This window comes from Rhinolophus hipposideros, assembly GCF_964194185.1.
Source record: "Rhinolophus hipposideros genome assembly, chromosome: 5".
Taxonomy (NCBI): Eukaryota; Metazoa; Chordata; class Mammalia; order Chiroptera; family Rhinolophidae; genus Rhinolophus; species Rhinolophus hipposideros.
In genome coordinates, this window is record NC_138051.1 from 81,578,197 (window position 1) to 81,593,088 (window position 14,892).

At 41.2% G+C, this 14,892-nt stretch overlaps 1 protein-coding gene across 25 annotated transcripts in view; it reads left to right on the plus strand.

Moving 5' to 3' along the window:
• NRXN3 (neurexin 3) overlaps positions 1-14,892 on the plus strand; it is a 1,519,061-nt gene that overhangs the window by 117,292 nt on the left and 1,386,877 nt on the right. For all 25 annotated transcript variants that reach the window (XR_013993472.1, XR_013993473.1, XR_013993474.1 and 22 more), the window contains exon 4: positions 2,404-2,433. Coding sequence is in view for 22 of the 25 variants with exons in the window: in XM_081050416.1 (XP_080906542.1) it covers positions 2,404-2,433 (30 nt within the window). In the remaining 3 variants the exon portion in view is untranslated. The remainder of the gene's footprint in view (positions 1-2,403; positions 2,434-14,892) is intronic.

Consider the following 14,892-nt stretch of genomic DNA (forward strand, 5'->3'; position numbering starts at 1 on the left):
TCTGTATGCCTGGCCTAAGATTTCTGGTTAAGATTTTTATAAGGGGCATTTTATTTGAGTTGCAATACTGCAACTACAAATGTAGCTTAATAAAACCTGCTAAGTACATATTTGAATTTTAAAGACACAGGTGGCAGGTTATTTGCATTTAAAAGGATTCTTCCTTTTACACTGCAGGGTTCCATTAAACATCCAATACCTCTTACTGTATTTATCATACAATTTAATTTACCAAAATTTGATTTATATGCCACTCTAAAGGGGCAGCTCTCAAGTTCTAGTGAGCAGGGGAATCACTTGGGCAACTTGTTTAAAATCCAGATCTTTCCCCAAACTCCTTCCCAAGGTTCTAATTCATTAGGTCTGGGGTGGGGCCCAGGGTCTTCACTTAATAAACATCCCCATGTGGTTCACGTAGGTGGTCAGTGAAGTGTAGGCGGGAAATACTGCTTTAGAGGAACACAAGGGCCCACGTGGAGGGGCTTCTCCAGGGCTTTGATACCCTCTGACTACTAAGTGTCCTGCTTTCCATTTGGTAAATTTTTGAAATATCTATTTGGATCAGATAAAGACCAATCCATATAAGATGGATTTGTATAAGGTGTACAATGTATTGATTTCACACATTTATATATTGCAAAATAATTACCATCGTAGCAATAGCTCACACCGCCATCCCATCCCATAATTGCCATTTCTTTTTCATGATGAGAACTTTTCAGATTACTCTCTTAGCGACTTGGCAGTATACAATACCGTATTAGTGTCCCTTCGTTTTTAACCCTCTGTGTTACTCTTAGGTATCTCCTTGGGTCTTCCTTATTCTTTTCTTAACGCTTACAACCCTCTTGTATATAGTCACCCACTGAATTTACACATGCATTCTGTTCCCATTTAGCTTCTCGCATCCTCCATCTACTTGTCCCAGCCCCTCTCTATTAGTGCTGTTGATGGGGATGATGAATGCTATGGTCTGGTCCAGGCCTTTTTGAAATAGTTACTTCTGCCGAAGTCTCTCTGAGCTAAATCTGCGGCCCGTTGTTCTCTCTTCCTACTATCCCCTTCCAAGAAAAGACCAAAAATTATTATTATTTTTTTTAACCAAAACAAATCATGAGAATGACTTGGTTTGGCACAATTCCATTTCTCCGTGAGTATTAATTCTAGGCCTCGAGAAATGAATGCCAGAAATGCACATTTAAAATATGATTACAGTTGAATGAAACTTGTTTAAAAAATAGACCTTATGACATTTTGGCACATGTATCTATGTATTTAATATATCACTGATCTTTTAAAAGCCAGTTGCTTGACCCATATTTTGCCTCTGATGACTTTTCTAAATCTCTAGTAATCTCCAAAAACATTTAGAGATTTTCATACATTAGAGATTTTTCTCCTTTATTAATCCCCTATATCCCTAAATTTCACTCTGGGTAAAGGTTCCCTGGCACGATCTGGATTTTGTCAAATATCTCCAGTAGTAATAAAAGCAGTGGAAGAGCAAAAAACTCGTGTCGTTGGTTATTGGTTGGAAAGCTTTTCTTTTAATAGATTGATCAGGGCTTACGCTTTCCTTGAAGTAATGAACTCTGAATAATCTGGTTTGACTTCCATAAGAACAGAGCCAGAGATGGTGCTGTTTGTTTATTAGGAGGGGGTGTGTGTGTGTGTGTGTCTCACATCTTCTTTAACCCATTCAGTGCTGGGCTAGGCCTCCCTGATGAAAGGTAAGGGATGTTCTAGGAAAAGATGGTGGTGGAGAAGCAATGGAGGGAAGGGGTGTGGTTGTCCCTGGCCTAAGAGGAAACTGATAGGGGAAATCATTTCAAGTCGTCTGTGCAACTCCTACAAGCAGGCACTCATTCGGTGTGTTCAGTATCATTCAGTTTTTCTAGAAAAGAACATTGCATCTAGAATCACAACAAGAAGTTGGACGGTAATCTCTGGCTGGTGAGATTACAACTCATTTTTCTTTTTTTCTGAATTTTCCGAAGTTGCTACAGTGACCATGTATTACTACTATTAAAAGTAATTTAAACAAAAGAAAGAAACCTATTTCGCCCGGCATCTTGAGTCTCTTTCCCAACGGACCTCATCTTTAGTAGATTTATCTCCAGTCCTACCTGTGACATAGAACAGCAGTGGAAGCAAGTTCTCATGAAAAGGCCAAGAGCAATTCAGCAAACAGAAAAGGCTGCAGACTGGAGAGCTGGGCCTTTCAGTGCTGTTGCATGTTCCCGGGTGTGTGTATGTGTGTGTGCATGCCCCTGCCACCCCTCCTTCCACTCAAGAATTGAGAGAAGATTGCACTGCATTCTGAATTTTTAACTTTGTCTTCTTTCTTTTTCCATCTCCTTCCCCTCTCCTCCTCCCCTTTCCGCCCTCTTTTCCTTCCCCAAGGCCTTTCCCACCTCATGATGAGTGAACAAGGTAGGTGCTTTTTGCTCGTGGTGATAACAGCTGCCCGATTTGCTTGCCTTCATGCCTCTGGCTGGTTGCTCAGAGCCTCATTATTGCTGGCAGGCCATTTGCTGACTGCCCCTCATGTCGTGGGCCAGGTTGGCAGCAGGGCCACCCTGCAGTGGGGGGCACCTTTCCCGATGCATTGTGGTTTCCGGCCCCCACACCCCCTTGGCTTCTCCATTCTGCACCACCATTTGTCATCAGGCTGCTGGCCCTGCCGGGCTGCCTCCAAGAGGGAAGGAAGCATGAAACAAGGCATGACGGGGTGATAATGGGGGTGAATGAAGCTAATTTCAGAGCAACAGAGCGGTTAACTTCCTCCTGCTCCTCCCCGCACCCCATGCTGGGGCCTGGGGTTGGGGATGAGGAGCCAGGCTTTTCCCTGAATTTCACTCAAAGTAAAGGTTTGATTTTTGCCTTCCCCTCCGTCCCACTGCCCACTGTAATGACTTTCAGCCCCTCAAGGTGAAAGGAAGCCCTTGGGGGTTGACTGGGTTCAGTTTTGTATAAAAGCAAAAACCACCAAGAGAACATGCTAATGTCCTCATGGCAGGATTCTAACTCATTATACACCCTGAAGAAAACTGCATATAAAGATCTGTAAATTCAGCATCTGCAACCTAAAATATTCAAATATGCAGGGAATGAACTGTGCAGGAAATTCAGCTCAGCAAAGCACAGGGTGGGCTGTGAATGAAGCCTTTTTCTCCTAAATAAAAATTTTCCACATTATCAGCCTAAATCAGGATTTGAGAAGTAAGCCTACTTAAATTTTTTTTTTTTTTTTTTTTACCCCCGCTGTCCAATTGCTACTATTGTGTTCCTTCTGAGCGTTGGGGTGATTGCAAGATTGGTGTCCCTGCCTTGCCCTAACACCCAAAGACTGTACTTTAATTTAATGTCTCTTGTCTGTTTCTTTTCCAAATACACACGGGAGTCAGTGCCTCTTTGGGAGAATCAAAGAAAAGGGGAAGGAGAGGGTCTTCCTCCTTCTCCTGTTTTTCTTGATCTTTTGAGGAGAGTGGAGCAGCCCTGAAGCACCCTCCCCCCCCCCGCCACCCCCCCCCCCACACACACCACTGCTCCCTTTTATAGGATCCCTCAGACAATGTTACCACAAAGGCAAGAATTATCAGATGCAGGAACCACCCGGGCTGAGAGAAGTTTGTTTATGGCATCCAGGTAGCTGTGCCCCTGGGCAGGTGAGGGCATCCTGCCTTGATAAGGCAGGGTAAGGAGGAAGCACACTTTTCCAATAGACGTGTGTCCTCCAGACCTGAGCCACGATCCACGATTTGGACTCCAGCCATTTCAATGAAGACACAGTCTGGTATAGAGCAGATGTCAAAGGACAGAAATGGAGTGAGGCGGTCAGGTGAGTTTTCCGGTGTTATGTGGGGCTCCGGAAGAGGCTGGGATGAAGCCTTTCTATCCTTCTTGTAGGTGAAACTATCTGCCTACAAGGTGAAGTTATCTGCCAACAGCAGGTAACTGTGGTGTGGATATGAGTAGGGGATGCGCTGATGTCGACCTAGGGTCCAGGGAGTTTGACAGTTAAGCACAATTCTATCAAGTGGGTGGACCCAAACTCTGTGAATTGCTGGGATTCGGTGGCCCTACTTTGATAACAACTTACACTAGAAAAAGCAGGCCTTCAAAGTCCTGATGAGGAGAGCCCCTTCTGCGTCCTCTCACCTGTGCTCCCAGCTGGCCTTTAGGAGTACTCCTAGCTTTTAAAGTGGCTCGCAGGTCTGAGTGCATCGTATGGCTGATGTCATTGGATGGAGTCCAGGCAGATGGGATAGGCTGGTGGGGACTTCTTTAATCTTAATTAAGTTTATTTTAGACCCATAATGCAGCACAGGTATTTTGGAATGCTAAATCCCAATGATAGTAGGAAGAGCATGTGGAAGACCTCTGTTGTATACCTTGCCCCCTTTTCCACCCATTACTCAACTTGTCTTGGGCACCAGGATTGATGTGTACATGAGTAGAGAGCTCAGATGTACACATACTCTGGGGGTTAAGTCAGATATTTCCTAGAAAAAGAGTCTTTAAGCAACAAAGGTGTGACAGACATGAATATTGTGAATTCCTCTTTGGAGAGGTTTCCAAGAAAGGATGCTCTGGGTGCTCAATGCCACTGAGATTTGAAGTTGCAACGTGCAGTTTAATCTGTTTTTAAGAAGGTCCTTTACCTGAATTCCTCCTCCTCTTATGTTTTTCTATTCCCCAGTTCCTTTTCTGTTCTTGCCTTTGTAGTGATTACCTAAAAAACACCAACAACTTTACTTTCCACCAATATTTCTTTCCTTCTTATTCCTTCAACGTGAAAGGAAGATTTCTGTCTGGTTCCCACTGAATGTACAAAATTTGTTTTCGATGTACATCAACGTGTGTGGAAATACTTCTGTATGTTGCGTGTGCACCACCTACCCGTGTATGTTAGTCCTCATGACTCATATAAAAGTGGGGACACTATAAGAGAACTTAGCTTCTCTGAGACTTTGCCTCACCAATTTTAGATTGGGTAAGTGTGTGCAGCGTGGCATACATGTGACTGTGCAGTGTGTTTGCATGCAGACTTGGTCATGATCCTAAGGTGGGGACAGACGAAACTCATGGGAAAAATCTTCGACATGAAATTGATGGAAGCAGCTTTTACGGCTTGTTTACGCTTTGCATTGTGTCTTTGTTTTGTGCTGCCTTTTCAATATTGTATTTGTAATGCTGTTACATTACTGTTGTGCGTTTTTATGTGTGTTACATTTCTTTGTGTGTCTGCAGTGTGCTGATGTTTTACTCTCCCTGCTCTCTCTCTTTCTCTCTCTCTCACCGCCTCCATGGGGGACACCATGCTTCCTCTACTTAATTGGACCTTCCACTTCATTTCTGTAGGTAGAAGTAAAGGTAGAGATGATTTTCTTTTTCTCATTATAACTGTCAATCTGCTGTCTGAACTACTCATGTGTCCATGGGGAATTGTTGATTCTTAGGAATACAGTCCAGATTGCAACTTCGTGCTTTTAACAACAACTAGAAAAAACAAATAAAAAGCCAATGCTATCATTTTCCTTCAGTGTACCTCACGTTTCATGGTTGGGGATGGTTCTGAGTTGGCCCCCCTAAACCTCCCACTAAATCTAAGGTGAGCCTTATCCATGATGGGGTGCTCTTTCTGGCAGGGATGGGCGACTCTGAAAGTGGTCATGCAATGTGGGGAAGATATATTTTACTTAATGCAGGCTATCCTGAGAATCCCTCCCGATAAATGTATTGCTGGAACAAGGGAGGTGTGAAATGATGTACCGATGTTTCCATTACTAGGGAGTAACCCATTTTGGGGATAACATCAGTGAGGCAACAGTGATACATAAGGAAGGGAAGAGGATTGGAGAATTGCTCAAAATTTTATTTAATGTGAAATTTGGGGGGAGGTATTTATTTTTTGCTGGTATTTTGAGGAGTGGAAATTTTCTGATTGGGGGTGATGGGCTAAGAATGGTGGGAGTTGGGGCATGGAAGAACATAGGAATGACAGTACATTACATCGTAAGTTGTAAGGGGAGAACAAGATAACACTCGATTTTCACTTACAAAGTCAACCTTTTGCCAGGTAGGCTGGAAAAGCAGATGCACTGAGCAGGCGGGCTTGCTCCAATGCTCTGACATGCCTTTCAGTGCTTCACACCTTTGGGTAGCACAGCTCACTCGTCCATTCCTAATCAAAGCTGTCAGAGCCCTAAGCCTGGAGAACCTGGCTTGCCAGCTAAATTGGATGAACTGTTCAGGAGTGAAGGGAGAGGTTAATTAATAAATCATAAATATGTATCTGTTTCCGGTTCTCCCCTCTCCCTCCCCGAGTCTCTAGCCCCTACCTCTGTGAAGCTATGTGCTATTGCTCCCTGCCAAGATGGCTAATAACAGAAGAAGGAAATGTGAATTCTGGCATGCGGATGTTAAAGGAAGAGGGGCTGACAAGTTTCTGAAAATGCTGATTTCATGACTAGTCTGTGCACTGGCTAGTCTCATTGGTGTTCCATGCTTTTCTGAATTTTTCCAATGTTAGGTATGGTTACCTTGGAAGCAGCTCAGTCTCTTGGCTTTGGGGTTGGTTAACTGCCTATGCCTTTGCTAATCATCGGTGGGTTCATTCTCAGAAACCTGTCATGGGGACGCTTACCCCATTTTGAGCTTGGTACTTTTGAAAGGAGGTAGGAGAGAGGGATGAGGAAGAGGAATAATGATTGAAAGGGCTGTAACCTCCAGTGCTTGACTTAGTCTACTCAACCGGAGGCTGCCAGCGATCTCTTCACAGGCAAAGCCACCAATCCTTGCCCAGGACTCAACCTTTCTGGAGCACGTGGCACTGTGTCACGTGTCCCTCCTCCCATTAGTTTCTATGAGAATACATTAGAGTCAGTGTCCCTTCCTTCTCCGCCCACTCACCCCATCTTTCTCTTTTTCTTTCCCTCATCACCTAAAACATCCCATAAGATAGATGTTTGTAGTGCGTTCAAGTTTTGCACATGGATATCTTATTTTCTTGCTCTGGCTGCTGCTGCTAACACGGATAGTTTCCTATGTGCCTTTCATTGTGCCATGTGCTTTATATTTCTCATCACAAGAATCCTAACAACGGTTTCATGAGGTAGGTGATGGCCTTAGCCTTGCTTTATGAATAAGTAGAACAACACCGCGAGAGTTTAGTAACTGAAGTCGGATGGCTACAAAGTGGAAATGACACCCAGAATCTGAGTCCCTAACCATGACACATACTGCCCCTTGGTTTCAAGGGTGATCTCCCTGCAGGCTTCTCAGCTATCTCCCTGGCACTGACCTATCTCAAGTTCCAGCCTGCCACTTTGCATTCTTGGAGACGCATGTCCATATAAATGTCCCACCAGTACAGCCACCTCGGTATGTCTGAAGTCAACCTTCTCACCATTTGGCCACAAACCATCTTCCTGATTTTGGTAAATGGTGCCTGCCCTTGTCTTCCTTGTCACCTGAACTGAAACCCAGGAAGTGCTTTCCGTCCTTTACTTTTCTGTCCCCTGGTGATCAGTTGAGAGAGATGTTGAGATTCTCCTCGAGAATGTCTCTTGCCTCTCTTGTGTCAACACTCTAGCTCGGTTCCCAGGTAGTCCTTATTAGGTTATTGCCATAGCCTGGTTTGTCTGCTTCTCTTCTCTTCTACTCTGTCCAGTAACTGAGAACTATTGAAACTCTTCTGTCCACCAAATGGAGTGTGGAATTAGCTATCTCAATTTCAAAGCCATCTCTCATATGGCCCTGTTTACCTTTAACCTTCTCTCCTGTTCATCTTAGATGCAAAATCGCGCAAATTGGACGCCAGACAATCTTACTGGACTTTCCCTTGTCTACTAGCTTTACTTATTCTGCTTCTTTCTCCTATAACAGCCCCTTCTTCCCTTTTTCTGCCCAATGCAATCATACATCGATTTCATTTCCTAGCCAGTGCTGTCCTTGAATGCTCCATTCTGAGATGAGCTCTCCATGTATCTTATGTTAAAGTTAGTTGGGAATTGCACCACTCCCGTCTACTAGATTGCAAGAAGACAAACATATTTATTTGTTAATGTCCAGATGTATCTAGCATAGTAGCTTGTGTGTGGAAGGGACTCAAAATCTCTAATCCTTCTTAGCCTGCTGTCAGTCATCTTCCTAAAAGTGAAAATAAAGCAAAATTAAAAGGAAATCGGATCTCATCTGTTCAAAAGCTTTTGATGGATTCTTGTTGTATAATTGTCAATGTGCTTTCTCAGCTTTATTTTCTACAATATCATGCCCACTCAGCACCATCGCCCCTGCCAGCGCCCCGTCTCCTTAAGTCAACCACTCTCGCTGCCTGAATCTGCATTATGGTTTCCTGACTTCTGTCTTTGGCTCAAGCTTTACCCTCTTTCTTGAATGCCCTTGGAACACCCTTCTTCCTCTTATCGTCCTTTAAGGCTCAAGCCTCCCAGGTCCACCAGACTTTGTGTTTCGTATAAAGTACCGATGCCAAGCTGTCTTTAATCAGATTTATTCATGTGTGTCAGTCAATTCCCACCCCCTCCTTAAAGGGCAGAGGCTGTGTTTTGGGCATCTCTTTCACCTGCACTGCACTTAGCTTAGAACTTTGTCCAGAGTTGTCCACCAACCTCTGCCCCTTATCATTACCCTCATTACCCCAATCTACTGAGCAAAGGAGCGCCAATGGGTCCTGGAGTAAGACCAGGTGCTGTGGCTCCAGTTCTTGCCTCATGTGCAAGTTCTTCTCTCGATGCTATGTGTACAAGGGACAGGGAAATGGTCCTGGATTACAACAGAATAAAAGTGGGAAAGGTCTTTGGATTTATTCTTATGAGCTTGTCAAAGAAAAGAGTGCCTCAAATTTTGTCATTCTTTAAAGATGAGTGGTGACGCGGTAAACTTGTAGTGGAAGTGATTGTGAAGTTAAATCTATAAAACCGAGCAGGATACTTAGGCTATACCAATAACCACTCGAGTCAGGAGACCACTGGGTTGCATTGAGCCAAAAGCAAATGTGGCTTTACCTAGAAGTGGCTCACCAAAGGAGTTATTCAGCAACCAGCCTTGCTCAGCTTTTTCGACCTGATTTTGACAGCCTGTGTTTAAGTGTTTAGAGTGTTTTGGCCTCCATCCCCCTTTTCTTGTTAATTTTGGGATTGCTCAGTCTGGGTTAGGTCACCAAATACTTTCCCTCGAAACTGGACTTGCAGTAAGTGTCACAGAATCCAATGCCTACAGAGGCCTGACAGGTATCATCCAGGAGCAGATCCATGGTAAGAAGAATCCTAGTGTAAGATACACAATGCGGGGTGGGGGGGTGAGAGCAGAAATTCTGTCAAGGACCGCAGCCTCCAGTCTGCTCTAGCCGATTGCTGCCATGTGAGAATGCATGCCTGGGGTCACCAGATCCTCAAGATAAACCAGAAGTGGGTTTTATAACAACGTCAGATTGTGGCGCCCTTCTATCTCTGTGCATGTATACACACACCCACATGCGCGCGCGCACACACACACGATTTGGCCCATGAGTCACTAGTTTTTGACCTTTGGCTTGAGGAGAAATGAGGAGTAAATTGTTCCTCCAAGATTTCTTGCTGAATGTCAATAGTGAGAGGCAGTCATTGGCAGCGTGCTTGATTAATTTTCTCTTTGCCCAAAGCAGTGGTCAGGGCACCAGGAATCTCTCACCTTTGGCACTAATGCCAGGGAGTCTGATCTATGTGCTGGGTGAAGTTGGTTCTATAGAATAGGGTGGGCATTCTTTGGGAGAGTAAGACAATGCTGAGAATGACCAGGAAGAGAGGTAACTAACACCTCCAACAACTGCATGAGTTTTAAATAGTAAGCATGGCTCGGGGCATTTAATTTCTTTTTCCTGCTGCTCTAAGTAACTCTTTATTTACTGGACAAGTTAGTGTTGACCCTATGATCTACTTTAATCCTGCAGAATTTAGAAACCCCTTCCAATTTATTTATATGTGTTTTTTCCCATGTAGATTTGACCATTGGCCTTCCAATGTTGAGCTAATCAACACTGGCCAAACTGGAAAGAGATAATCAAGCTACATGAACTTGAACATGATTTCATATAGATCGTATTTTGCTAGTAATGACATTAAGAAAGCTGATTTGAGGAGTGGAGCCCTTTCTTGTCCCTGCTAGGACTCAAGAGCCCTGCAAATAAGTTACTGCTTTGATAGCCAACTGTTTATGCAAATTAGTAAAGGCAATGCCAGCTACCAATTATGAAAATAAACTCATCTGTGCTCTATAAATATCTAATTATAATAAAATAGGGGCAATATTACATTTCCATCTCTTGCCTCATCTGTTTCTCATCCACCACTGATTTGTCCTCTTGACAATGAATAAAATCACTTTGTTTTTTAAAGAAGCCTGTTTTCATGTTTTTGTTATTTTTCCTTCTAATGTTTTGAAAGTCTGCAGGGGGAAAATAGATTTATTTTAAACATAAAAAGTACAATTGCCTGATTTTAGCAACTCTGATTTTTTTGACAGTGATGTCTTTAAAATGGTGCTTTAAAAATATGAAAAGTGTTTTTTTCCTTTCCTTGTTTAGAAATTTTTATTGAACACCAAAGATATTTTTAGAACAGTTGTTTCTTGGAGCATTTTTTAAAATGTGTAACTGTGAACAGTAGATTTAGTAAAATGTACTGTGATCAATGGATGTTTCATGTTTCAATTAAATTCTAATCGACAATACATAAAGGAAATATTTATCAGATTTCTAAGCACCATATTTATTTCGTTCTCAGTTATCAGTTTGGATTTATTGATTATGCACAGATTATATGTTTGTGTATATCTCTCTCTCATACATATCATATATCATTGATACCATATGTATGAGATATATATATCACATATATTTATATATATATATATATATCATAGATATCATATACAGAGTGCCATAAAATGTATACACATTTTAAGAAAGAAAAAAACTGTATTAAAATTGTAATACTCAATATATACTGATAACAAAAGATGAATACAAGTCATGTTTGACTTCTGCAATTATAAGAGGTGCTCAAAGTGGTTTTACCATGAGCATAATTTTAATACAGTTTTTTCCTTTCCTAAAATGTGTATACATGTTTTTGGCACCCTCTCTATCTATATATCATAAAACACTTTCTCCTTGAAGGTTATTAGCGATCTCCTTGTACAGACTTTTGCTTATCAAGCCAACTTGGTTAATCTTAGAGGATATGTAATTTTCAACTGCAGATCTCTGTGTATAGACATATAACCTTGACTTTGACAGTACTTACAGGTAAAGGGTGTTTTGAATTAAACTGTATTATCTTCATGACACATCTCATTTATAAAGAATTCAAAACAGTAGTGTGATGAAAAAATAAGAGAACAAACAAAATGCATGTCCGTCTGTGCTTAGGCTTGTATCAGCACGGTAGGTTTCTCAGGTGTGCAGGGCAGTGTATGTGTGTCTGGGTATAGTTACAGTTTCTCCAAATACATATGAAAAGCTTTATACTAGTTGAGGATGTTCTCACGTGTGGCTTCCATGTATAGTATTGAAAACAATGCCTTCCAGGATGATGTACACCTGAATTTAGCAGATTGTCAGCCTTAACATTCCAAAGCAATGTTTATTCGGCAGTCAGCAAATATTGACAGAGACCCTGATGTGTCTGGCCAAGCCAAGCTAGGTTTTCAGGACACAGGGCTGACCAGGCAAATATGGGACCTGCCCTCTAACACCTTGCTGGCAATTCGCAGGAGTTTGAAAATGGCTTTCAAATGTAACAACCACCTCTCCTCTTAAAGCCATCGATAAATTGTTTTCAACTTATTGATATATATGCAACATTAACATTAATTTTACTAATTTATTTTAAAGGGAAACTGTCAGGTAATAATTCAGTTAGTCAAGTCACCCACTCTTGGAATTCTCAGAATCAGACAAGAGAATATGCTTGGTGTGTGAACACTCAGGGAATTTTTCATTTTTGCGTTCTTTTATGTAGTGTATGTTTATCTTTATTGACGGATAGCACGCATTGCATAAAGTATGTAAAATCCACACTCTTAAGTGTAGCTTAAATGTTTTTTAACCTACATATGCTCATGGGAATACGATCCAGATTTAGATGAAGAGTGCATCCGTCACGTCCATAAGTTTCTGTCATGCCACTTTCTGGCATTTATTTTTTAATAAATACATTTATTCTCCTCGCTCCCTGCACAACTCTGTATATCTGTGTAGTAATCAGCAGGCAGGCTCTAGATTGCTTTAATTTTCATTAAGTAGGATTAATTTTGTGAGAAGGAAGCATTGTGGTTTTCACTGTGTGCAAATAGAGGCAAAAGTGTTGCCCTTTGGTGGGGTGTAGTTGGCCCTGTTTTGGATGATGCTCGGGTTTCCCTCTGCACGAAGAGAATATCTAATTGATCTTATTGGGCTTTTCTTTTTTTTTCCCTAAGGCATTTAGTGGCAAGTAGAACAGCAGAGGTAAAAAAGACCATATGCTTTGTAAAAAGCCAGACTAATAACACTTCTTGATGGATGTCTGATTTTAAAAGTGCTGCATCTTTCATTAAAATTTACATGTAAAGTAAGGGCAGGCGCGGTGACATGAAAGCTAATGCAACTTCCACATCTTGACATAATAACAATCACAAGATACTGGAGATCCCAGATGGCAGCTTGGCCTTTGCCATCCTTTTAATAAGCTACTAACTGCTAATTATTTCACTCTTTTGGGCAAGTTAATTTACTGTTGACTCTTAAAGAGATACTGCTCTTTTTTCCCCCCCACGCCACAAAAAGCACAGCCCTTTTCACCTGGAGCTGTGACAAGCGCTTCTGTGCAGGTTGGAAGCTTTCCAGCCGATTGTAAAAATGATGGCAAGTCTCAGGGTGGAAAATGTTGCTTAATAAAACAATATTTTCTTGGATTTTTTTGATTTAAAAAATTTGGCTAAGGATCCATTGTGTGTGTGTGTGTGTGTGCGTGTGTGTGTGTGTGTGTGTGTGTGTGAAAGCAATAGATCAATACAGGGGAGAAGATCCTGAAATTTGGAGCCCCTTTAAGAGTGAAAGAACAGCTGCCTTTGAAATGGTTGCTAATTCTGACAATTAATGCTGTTTTGTGAGTGTGTGATTTTCTGTAATAGCGGTTAGCAGGGCTGATGGGGTGTAATAGCTCATTTCCTAGGCTTTATGGTAATGTAGCACAGTGAAGACCAGAGTTCTGAAAGACAGCCAGGTCCCACATGTTCTGGAGCCCTTTTAAATGAAAGCCTGTGAAACATGCTTTTTTCTGTAGTTTGACTTCCTCAGGATGATTTTATATTTTAGCACAGACACAGATTATTAAATGAGCAATGTGCAAGTGGGCTTGGGTGCATCAGGAGTGTTTGGAAAAGAACCTTGTTTGCAATCAGCTGTCTGACAATCAAAATATTTACTTAAAGATAAGCTAATGAATGTGCCTTGCCAATGCCTGCAGACCCATTATTGAAATGAGAGTCAGTACTTTGGCTGGATACTATTCAAAAATAAATCATAAAACTCAAATACTAGTGTGTGTGTGTGTGTGTGTGTGTGTGTGTGTGTGTGTGTGTGTATTACACTTTTCCCAAAACAAAATAAAATCAAACAACAAACAAAGGTAGGAAAATCTCTTGACCCATTTTCTTGAAACATTTAAACTGAAGTTAGTGTGTTACTGTGATAGGTTTCTCCTTGATGTTGCTGTTAAGAATTGCTGAATGGCTTAAAATATGCATTGAAAAAACACGTTTTCCAATTATTGGTGATATCTCTGGATGTGAACTTGAGAATGTGAGTTTTGTAGTCCAGTGTCATCTCTGTAGTGACTTCTGGGTTATGCAGTTGATGGGGGGCTGTGGAACGCAAATCCTAAGCATGTACTTGTTTAAGTCTAAAGGAACTGGAGACATTTTAAATGTCATGTTTATTTAAAACTAATGTAGCATCAGGTTTCAAAATACCCCCAAAGAAAAATGTGAGTGTGAATTTAGAGAAGTTTTGTCATCTTTCAGAATCCAATATTAGATAGCACGCTTAGCCAGGTGCCGTCTTCTGAAAGAATTTTGATAAATGCTAATAATGTTTCAAGAAAAACTGTACCGGGAAAAATAAGTTCTCAAAACACAGGTTTAAAACAAAATTAAACAGATTTTTTTGACTATAGGACTTTTCAGAAACTATTATGACAGTGCAGATTATGAATCTCTAAGAAAGAAAATGTAGTTTTCAAAGTTACCCAAATTTATTTGACATGAAATGCTTTTTATTGTAATTTACATCTTAGATGAGAATAGCTAGAATTAAAACTAATGTTCAGTTGAAAAACTTTGGGCAAGATAATTCTAAAGTCTTTTCCAAGTCTAATATTATAAGTTGTAATGTCTCTAGAATTTGAAAGAGGCTTTTGGATCAGCTTCATGTAATGTCTCTAGAATTTGAAAGAGGCTTTTGGATCAGCTTCAGTCAAGAATCCTTTTAACTACATTTTCTGTTTTGATTGGTAATAGTTTTTTGGATGGGTTCATTTCAATAGGAACATTACTATTTCCTGGTAAAATGCATAACACAGATGTTAAAACAACTGCAGTTTTAAAGATACTAGACTTGTTAAAACACTTCCAGTTGGTATTACCTAAGCACTTAAACGGATATCCATATACTGTGTGTAAACAATGCTGCTGAAAATGGCCTGTCTGTGTAACTCCAGGAGGAGCTGATCTCAGCATAAGAAAAGTACTAGGAACTTTAAGTCTTATTTGCTTTGAAATTTGGAGCAGGTCAGCTGTCACTGTAATAATTTCTCCACTGTACATCTAAGGTCATTCATTCTCTCACGTTGG